Below are 9,576 nucleotides of genomic sequence, written 5' to 3' on the forward strand. Positions count from 1 at the left end.
TGGAGCGAGCTGAGGGCATCAGACTCCAGGGGATGGAGCCAAGCAGAGAAGCCCTGAGGGGTCAGCCAGGATGAGGTCTGTCCCAGGTGGGCAGGACACAGGGACACTCCAGGTGCAGGGGCCACAAGGCAGATGTCTGGGCAGTGCAGACCCAGATTCGAGGGGAGAAGCCGGGGGTTGGGACCGGTGTAGCAGGCTGGAGGTGCATGTAGAAGTCCCAGCCGAGCAGGGAGAGGCCTGGGCAGGAGATGCTGTGTGCTGGCACCATGGGCTAGAAGGGACATCCCGCAGCGCCCCTCCCTGGCAAATCACTCTGTGGGCACATGCAGGTGCTGGAGGGGTTTGCTGTGGGGAGCAAAGCAGGAGGCTGTGCCCTCTCCCTGCATGCAAGCTGGGGTCACTCAGCCCCTCTCCTTCCACTGGCCGTGGCCACTGGTGAGCTGGGGAATCTGGCCCAGGAGTGAAGAGAGTGAGGAAGAGAAGCTCTCAATGGGGACAGACACAGACAGGAAAGGGGTGGGGAAGCCTTCGAGAGGGCCGGGTGGGTCAGAGGCATGCCAGGAGAGGGCATGAGCAGACAGCTGCCCCTAGCAGAGCGGACAGGCCGGGTGGGTCAGAGGCATGCCAGGAGAGGGCATGAGCAGACAGCTGCCCCTAGCAGAGCGGACAGGCCGGGTGGGGGGAGGCAGCACTGGGGGAGCCCAGGGTTCAGGGCCGGCTGAGGGCAGAAGAAGGTCTCCAGCAGGCACAAAGAGACACGGGCCAGGTCGGAGAAGACGGGCGTCGGTAGGCACAAAAAGCCTTGCGTGGGAGAGCTTGGCTATTTATTTTGTTTGCTTTTAGTTTTTACTTTACTTTTTATTTAAAAAAAAAAAATTTGTAGAGATGGAGTTTTGCTATGTTGCCCAGGCTGGTCCCGAACTCCTGAGCTCGAGGCCCCCCACTCAGCCTCCCAAAGTCCTGGGATTAAAGGCGTGAGCCACCACACCTGGCCTTCATTTTTTTCTCTCTCTCTCTTTTAAAATCTTTAGAGCTTGGTGTCGTCTCCACTATTTGGCAGCGTCAGAGTGACTGGGGTCTTCACTCATGAGAAGCTCAACCTGCAGCGACAGCAGGGCCGGCTGGGACCTACAGGCAGGGAGCTGACCCGAGTGCCGTGAAGGGCCTCGCTGTGGATACGTGCTCCGGAGGGCACGGGACGCTTCATGAGAGGGCGGTGATAATTGCTGGGTTCTGCCCCGATGGCCTCTGGTTTGAGGTGGGGGGCCCAGGTGATTTGGGGTGTGAGTGAAAGATTTTGGGGGCTTGGTGGAGGGGGCGGAGGGGCGGAGGGGAGGATCAGAAGGAGAAAGCTCATGGAAACCGTGCCTGGCCCGATGCCGTGCTGGTTCTCAGCGGCCTGCTGGAGGGGCAGCCACAGAGACTGGAGCCTGCGAGGACCCAGGCCTTCCTGATGGCTCGAGGAGGGGACAGGGAGTCAAGAGCAGCTTGGCAAGGAGGGGGAGCAAGGGGAGATGAGAGGGGGTGGTGAGGAGGTGGGGGTGACTGGGGCCAGGGGAGGGAGAGGCCCTGGAGCCAGGCTGTGCTTGTGGAGGGGGCAGAGGTGCTTGCAGGAGGGCAAAGCAACAAGGGGATCCGGGGGTTTTCAGCGTGGTCACGGCCAGCCCCGCACAACAGTGGACACTGGCTGCCAGAGGACCCCAGTGTACATGGCGGCCCCAGCATCCTGTAGGGACTGTTAGACAATCCTCATGCAGACCCCTGTCCCCGTCCCGAGGTCCTGTCACAGCTGTATGCCTTGCCCCAGCAGCACTGACACAGCTGCAAATAACTCCAGGTCCCTGTCTTTGTGGATTTTCCCTCCCAGAGGAAGAGACGGACAGTGAACAAATGAAAAAACAAGTCCATGGTCATTCTGGAAAATAACCAGGAGAAGTCACAGAGATGGCTGGGGGACTCATGGAGGGCTTCACAGAGGAGGTGGCCATGCTGAAACTGAAGGGTGTGAAGGAGATGGCCACAGGGAGAGTCTGGGGAGAAGCTTCCAGGCCTGGGGCAGAGGCAGGCTTGGTGGTCCTGGTGTGATATTCAGCAGCTGGGTGGTCCAGGGGGCCAAGCCAGGCCTTGCTGGGGCTGGGGGAGAGTCAGGCTGACTCTAGGGGGCACACAGAAGAGGAGCTTAGGGAGGCAGGAGGTGCCAGCCAGGTCCCTGCCTACCTGGTGGTCCAGTGAGGCGGGCGCTCTCATCTCCACGTTCATTGTACATCTGGGTAAACCGAGGCTGGGCAGCCCACTGGGCTGTAGTAGGGGCTGAACCACAGAGGCAGCTCTAACCCTGAGCTCCAGGGCTGTCTGGGGAGAGCCGGAGCCGAAGGAGTGGGGGTGGTGAGGCCTTGGCAAGCGCCAGGCTCAGCTTTCCAAGGATGGCTGGAGCCAGGCACCGGTCTGCAAAGGTGGGTCTGGGCCCAGGCACAGCCGGTGCCAGGGGAACAAAAAGGACACAGGGCTGCACAGGTCAGGCGTGAGGTGCAGCTGGAGAGAGACGGTGAAGCCCAGCCCTGATCCTGCAGCGCCTTGGTGGAGGCCCAGGGAACCCCTGAGGACCACACAGGGGGTCCAGCAGGTGGACATTCATGGGGGAACTCTGTGTCCCCCTCTGGGAACCCACTCCTGGCTTCCCCTTGATCAGGTGCGTGAGGGGGTGAAGGTCGGGGGAAGCCCCCTCTGAGTTCAGCCCTGCGGAGAGAATGGAGCCCCGTGACCTGCCTCATCCTAGCTCCACCCAGAGCCCAGCATGGCCAGGGCACCCAGGCCAACCTCCTGCTGTCCCTGAAGGGCAACTTTCCAGCCTTGGATCCCTGGCCCTAACCCTAACTCTAACCCTAACCCTAACCGTAACCCTAGCCAAGGTGTCCCCGGGGGCCTGGCACCCAGCCCCGCCCTCGGCCCTCAGCAAGGGGCACACACGCAGTCCTCGGCCTCCCCCACCACCCCGAAGTCTCCCACACCCTCTGGGACACCTTTCTGCCCACACCTGGGTCTTGTGAGGTCCTCTCTGTTAACTTGTGGTATTTTTCATGTCATCTGTTTTTTTTTTTATGATGTGTTAATAATTATTATTTATTGGCTTATAATCCAGGAATCTTTTTGTTTTATTTTATTTTATTATTATTATGCTTTAAGTTTTAGGGTACATGTGCACCATGTGCAGGTTTGTTACATGTGTATACATGTGCCATGTTGGTGTGCTGCACCCATTAACTCGTCATTTAGCATTAGGTATATCTCCCAATGCTTTCCCTCCCACATCCCATCACCCCACAACAGTCCCTGGAGTGTGATGTTCCCTTTCCTGTGTCCATGAGTTCTCATTGTTCAGTTCCCACCTATGAGTGAGAACATGTGGTGTTTGGTTTTTTGTCCTTGTGATAGTTTACTGAGAATGATGATTTCCAGTTTCATCCATGTCCCTACAAAGGACATGAACTCATCATTTTTTATGGCTGCATAGCATTCCACGGTGTATATGTGCCACATTTTCTTAATCCAGTCTATCGTTGTTGGACATTTGGGTTCGTTCCAAGTCTTTGCTATTGTGAATAGTGCCGCAGTAAACATACGTGTGCATGTGTCTTTATAGCAGCATCATGTCATCTGTTTTTGTTGTTGCTTACAAATTGTATTGCTTTAACATTTAAAGAAAAGTTTAGCTTTGGGGGAAGTCATTTCAAACCCACAGAGAAGTTTCAAGAATAAGAATTTGACAAGGGGCCTCTGTAGCCCCCTCACCCAGGGCACACGTCCACTTTGCCATTCGACCCCTGCCTCTCCGCCTCTCAGCCTCTCTCTCTGTTTCTCTGAGCCTCTGTCTCTTTCTCTCTGCCTCTGTCCGTGTCTCTCTGCCTCTGTGTCTTTGTCTCTCTGCCTCTGAGTCTGTCTTTATGTCTCCTGTCTCTCTGTCTCTGTCTCTCTCTCTGCCTCTGTCTCTCTGTCTCTCTCTCCCTCTGCCTCTGTGTCTCTCTGTCTCTTGCCCTCTGTCTGCCTCTTTGTCTCTCTGTCTTTGTGTTTCTCTCTGTCTCTGTGTTTCTGTGTCTCTCCATCTCTCTGTCTCTGTCTTTATGTCTCTCTCTTTGTCTCTGTGTCTCTGTCTCCATGTCTCTCTGTGTCTCTGTCTCTCTGTGTCTCTGTGTCTCTGTCTGTGTCTCTGTGTCTCTGTCTCTCTGTGTCTCTGTGTCTCTCTGTCTCTGTCTCTCTGTCTCTGTCTCTCTGTCTCTGTCTCTGTCTCTGTCTCTCTGTCTCTGTGTCTCTCTGTCTCTCTGTCTCTGTCTCTCTGTCTCTGTGTCTCTCTGTCTCTCTGTCTCTGTCTCTCTGTCTCTGTCTCTGTCTCTCTGCCTCTGTCTCTCTGTCTCTCTGTCTCCCTCCTTTCCTCCTAAAGACTTGAAGGTCTGTTTCCTTGGAATGCAGATGTTGTTTTGTGTAACCACAGTGTAGCTATGAACTTGAGCACGTTTACCGCGGACACTGCTTGTTATCTTGTCTGCCAGTCTATGTCCTGATGGCCGCTCCCATCAGTGGGGGCACAGGGCAGGCCCTCTGCGTCACTGCAGCCTCCTAGCAGAAAGGACATGTCAGGCTCTTCCTGCACGTTTCCTGCCCCGCCCTGCAGTCAACCTCTCTTCCGAGGAGCCCTGGGTCCTTCAGGGGAGGACAGTTTTAGGGAGCAGGGCCTGGGGCCGGGTATGCTCCTTGACACGGGGGTGTCTGCGTCTCAGTGGCTCAGCGGCAGAGCAGGAAATGCCCACGTGAGCAGAAGCACCCACGCCTGTCCTGCACCCACGCCTGCCTCCCCTGAGGAACCCCTGCCTTCTGTCTCAAGCAGCCGCAACTTCCAGGGGTGCCCCGTGCGCTTCCTCCCACCCCTCCCTCCTTTGCCTGCTGTTCTCAGTCTTCCCCAACCCCTTCCTGGCCACAGCCTAGCACGGGTTACCTGGGACTTCAGAGGCCATGTCCTCCCCGACCTCCAGAGCCACGCACAGGGCTGCCCACATCCCCTGCCCTGGGCCTGTCCCCCTCCTCTTCCGGGACTCCGCTGGGGCTCATGGTGCCTGCCCCGGCTGCCCTGGCTGTCCCCGCCCTCCCCCTCCTCTCCTCTCGCCCTGCCCTTGGGCGCCTCAGCCCATCGGCTCACCACCCAGGACACCCACATCCACATCTCCAGCCCAGCCCCTGCTCCAGCTGCCTGGGCCAGCTCTCCCCTCGGAATTTCCACAGGGCCCCCAAACCCAGCAGCCCCAAAGGGAGTGCCTCACGTCCTCCCAAAGCCACTTTCTCACGGCTCCTGCCCTGGAGAACAGTCTCTGCCCGCCGGAGCCCCCAGCAGGTGCCTGCCTTCCTCATGTCCCTCAGCCAACAAGTCCTGGGGACCTGGCCCCTTCCGCGTCTCCATCCCTCACTCCCCCGACCCGGCGGTGACTTCCGCTGTGCTCCACCCTGCTGAGGTCTTTCCAGAATGCAGAGCTGGGGGACAGCCCCATGCGGCACCGGCTGCAGGCCCCACTCCAGCGGGGACACCAGAATCACCTGAGGGGAATGGAGCCGAGCTCAGAGGGGCGCCAGTTTGATATTTGCTGGTTTGCTTTCCGCAGGCCTCTCGCTATTTACTCATTCACTCATTTATTGGAAATTTAACGAACACCCGTGCATCTACTATCCAGCCCAAGAATTAAAACATTCCCCAAACCTACATCAGCGTAGGGGTCCTCTCTCCATTCTGCCCCTGCTCTGCCCCCACCCCACCCACCCCAGAGGGTCACTCTGGAATTTCATGTTTGTGTTCAACACTTCCTTGCTTTGAAATAAAAAAGGTAATTTTCCCACACAGTGTGTCTGCGCTGGCCGAGTTGAATCTTGTGGTTGGGAGCCAGGTGTGATGCTCCTGCCCTGGCTCCTCTGCCACACTCCTCTGACGCCCTGTGGGATTGGGTCCAGCCCCCTTTCCCAGTGGGCACAGGCTCGGGAAAGCTGCCATGTCCCCTGCAAGGGGTCCATGGCCAGGCCCCACCGCCGCCTGTCCCTCGCTCTGCCTGTTGCCTGCCTGTCTCTGCATGGGACGTGCTCCGGCCTGCAGCACCCTCTGCCTCCACACTTGTCCTCCCTCAGGTCTCAGCTGAGTCTTGGGCTTGTGCAGTGTCCCCCTGACAGGCCAGGTCTCGGGCCTCACTTCTGTACCCCACGGCCTCCTACACCCTGGGCCACACCTGGTCCCATCATTCTGGCATGGGGTCCCATGCACCTCTGCCACAGCTGCACCCACCAGACAGTGCCGCCTTGGCCCCAAGCTGCCCTGCTCCGTGCCTTCCCCTACAGAAGGCTCCAGGAGAAGTCCCGGGTGGGGGGTTCGGACTGGTGTGGGGCTCCAGCTACAGAAAAGGTCAGAGCTGAGTGCCAGGGCTGGAGGGTGCCCGGGGAGCAGGGGACTGCACACAGCCGAGGCCGTCCCGGGCGCCCACTGACGTCAGTCCCTCAAGGCAGCCCGAGGTGGAACTGCCGCTGCACGTCCACCTCCGGCAGATCAATCGAAGGGACCTCCTGGGGGCAAGGGCACAGCGCGAGCTGGCAGCCTCCCCAGCGCAGATCTGAGCACAGGGACCTTGGCGTGCCTGCTCTGTCAACCTTCAAAGAGCAGGGCAGATAACGTGGCCTTGCTGTCACCGGCCTCGTCAGAACCTGTCAGCTGCCTTGTCCTTGGTGGCCAGATGGGGCTGGGATCTTGGGGCTGAGTGGAAATGAGACTTGGGAGCCACACTGGGGCCAGGTCAGGGCCAGACCCAGCCCCTGCTCGATGGGCACAGGTCTCTTTGTCCCCTGGCATGGTGAGGAGTGACACAGCCTGCCTTTCAGGGTGGCAGTAAGGACCAGAGACCAGGCCGGCCAGCCCCCAGCATCATGCTGGTCCCCAGCCCGGAGACTGCCAATTTGGCCTGGTCACGGCCCACCGTGCAGGCTCGCCCCTCCACGCTCCCCGTGCCCAGCCTCAGTGCTCAGGGCAGGGGGCAGATAGGAAAAGCAGGGAGGCCCTGGGGCTGGGGGTCTGCCCCTAAAGTGATGTGGGAGGGGGATGAGCAGGAGGATCTGGGGGTGGGCACGCGTGGACAGCAGCCTGGGATCTAATGTGGTCCTTGGCTTCCTGCCCCAGATGAGCTCCCTGAGGAGGGGCAGCTTGGGAGGCATAGGGGGCTGCCCCCAGCACTGCGGGGGCCACACGTGTGTCACATGTGTGGATCTCTCTGGAGCCCCGGGAGGGCCTTTGGAAGGCTGTGCAAATGGGAGACCCGCTTATCTCAGGAACTCCCACCCAGACCTGGCTCGGCCCCGCAGCCTCCGTCCCCAGCCCTGCATTTTGGATGTGCCCAGGCCGAGCCCCAGGAACGCCTGGGGAACTCTCAGGGCCCTCACCAAACAGCCCCGTGCAGCCTGGGGTGGATTCCCCTGTAGGGGCCTTCCCAGGCTCACCTCCTTGCTGGAAGCAGCTTCCCTCCCAGCCGGAAATCCCAGGCCCCGTGTGGCCTCCTCCCAGGCTTTTCCCACTGGCCACTGACCACACTACAGGCCACCGATGGGGGGTCCCAAAGCATGGCCCAAGAGGCTGAGGAGAGCCAGACCAGGCCAGCCATGGGGATTCAAATCCTTTATTGACAGTGGAGGTGAGGCCAGCCCTCCCTGGCAGGCTCTGGGTGCATCTCCCTAGTATGTTCTCCTGGGAGCCTGGCACCGGGGCAGGCATAGGGGCAGCAAGTGGCCTAGGACTCGGACTCAAACATTTTCTTCCGGCCCTCCATGCCAGACTTCTCCTCGATGTTCTTCCTCCAGTCACCCACGTCTCGCAGGTCCCGCTCCTGTGGAGGGGAGGGCAGGAGAGAGCCCAGGCCACCCACTTATGCACACACCCTGGTCCGCACCACCTTCAGCCTCAGTTTACCCTCTGCATTGGGCAGTGGCATGTCCCCTGCATGGCACCCTGGAGGGGCAGTGGTACAGGGCCCCCGGGCAGGGCAGGTGTGGGAGGTGTTCCCCTGGCAGGGCAGGTGTGGGAGGTGCTCCCCTGGCAGGGCAGGTGTGGGAGGTGTTCCCCTGGCAGGGCAGGTGTGGGAGGTGTTCCCCTGGCAGGGCAGGTGCGGTGTGCTCCCCCCGTGGCACGCACCTTCTCTGTGTCCTCCTTCTTGACCTGCTTCAGATTGGCCCTCAGGTCCATGCACACCTTGTGCTTCGAGCCCAGCAGGGCCTTGAGCATGGCGTCAGCCGACATGCGCACCCTCCGCAGTGGGGGCCGCTTGAACTTGCCCCGCAGATCAAACAGCTTCTGGTTCATGTCCTCCAGCTGTGGGCAGGGGAGCCGGGTGGGAGCCCGAGGTCCTGGTGGTCTCGGCCTCCCCAGCCCCCCCCGCCTGCCCGCCTGCTGCCCGCCCAGCCCCACTACTCACCTCCTTGCTACTCTTCTGCACCCTCACCTCCATGTCGTACTTCTCCTCTTCAGCCGCGTCAATCTTGGCGTGCAGCTGTTTGCAGAGCTCCTAGGGGTGGGTGTCGGGGTGGGTGGCCGTCCTGACACTTGGCAGCCACGGTCACCTGCCCCTGCCCTGACCACCCCGCTGGCCCTCTTGACAAGTGGGGAAACTGAGTTAGCAGGCAGGCCCGCTGCTGGGGAGGCGAGGTGGCCGGGGAGGGGCTGGTACCTGCACTTCAGACATGGAGCCTGGGATGTGCAGCGGCGGGCAGTGCTCTGCCAGGTAGTTCTGCTTCTCGGCCTCGCGGCGGCCCTCCTCCTTCTCCAGCTCCGTGGCCGCTATCTGCAGCATCACGCTCTGCGGTGGGGCAGGCGGTGAGGGGCTGCAGCCAGCTCCCCTGCAGACCCACCTGGGCCGCCCCCCGGGAGCCCACACCTACCTTCAGGTGCTGTCTGCGGGCCGTGATGGCCCTGTTCCGCTTCTGCAGGGCGGGGGACAGGGGGTCGAGTCAGGGCCTCCAGGCCTGGAGCACCCCCACCCCCTCCCACGCTCCCTGGCCAGGTCAGGGGCTCCGGCTCAGGGACCAGCAGAGCCTGGGGACTCCCGAGGCCATGATGCGCAGGCTGGGCCTCCCTGGCCCCAGACCTTGCTCTGGGACACGGTGCTGTGTGGTGTGTGACACTTTGCCCAGGTGGCACATGGTGCTGGGAGGCTGGAGGCTGGGGGAGAGGAGTCTGGGCCACAGGGCCAGTTGGGGGCAGGTCGGCCGGCGAGGTGGAGTGCAGGAATCAGAAAGAAGAAGTGATTCCCCTGTGACCGGGCCACAGCCACACTTCCCCTGCCCCAGAAGTCTCGGGGCAGCCACTTCCTCTCTTTCGGCAGCGTCTTGGTGGGTGGGTGGGGCACTTTTGCCAGCGGGGAGGGCCGGGCCATCTTCCCTGGGGCCTTGAGGCTGTGACCTATGACCTATCCCGAGTTGGGGGAGCCCCCTTCTCGTCATGTTTTGAGTCCCCAGCAAGTACTCACCTCCTCACTGTCCAGGGAGGGAGGACGCAGGCAGCATGGGGAGAGA

At 60.6% G+C, this 9,576-nt stretch overlaps 1 protein-coding gene across 1 annotated transcript; it reads right to left on the reverse strand.

Annotated features, from left to right (window-relative positions):
* Nucleotides 1-7,672: 7,672 nt before the first annotated feature.
* TNNI2 (troponin I2, fast skeletal type) lies at nt 7,673-9,350 on the reverse strand. Its single transcript, XM_055294574.2, has 6 exons — nt 9,150-9,350; nt 8,944-8,985; nt 8,733-8,861; nt 8,481-8,570; nt 8,201-8,377; nt 7,673-7,895 (listed from the first exon to the last, which is right to left on the reverse strand). Exons 3-6 carry the CDS (start codon nt 8,853-8,855, stop codon nt 7,800-7,802), a joined length of 486 nt encoding a protein of 161 aa, XP_055150549.1. The 5' UTR covers nt 8,856-8,861; nt 8,944-8,985; nt 9,150-9,350; the 3' UTR covers nt 7,673-7,799.
* Nucleotides 9,351-9,576: the final 226 nt, after the last annotated feature.

The sequence above is a fragment of the Symphalangus syndactylus genome, chromosome 1, assembly GCF_028878055.3.
Source record: "Symphalangus syndactylus isolate Jambi chromosome 1, NHGRI_mSymSyn1-v2.1_pri, whole genome shotgun sequence".
Taxonomy (NCBI): domain Eukaryota; kingdom Metazoa; phylum Chordata; class Mammalia; order Primates; family Hylobatidae; genus Symphalangus; species Symphalangus syndactylus.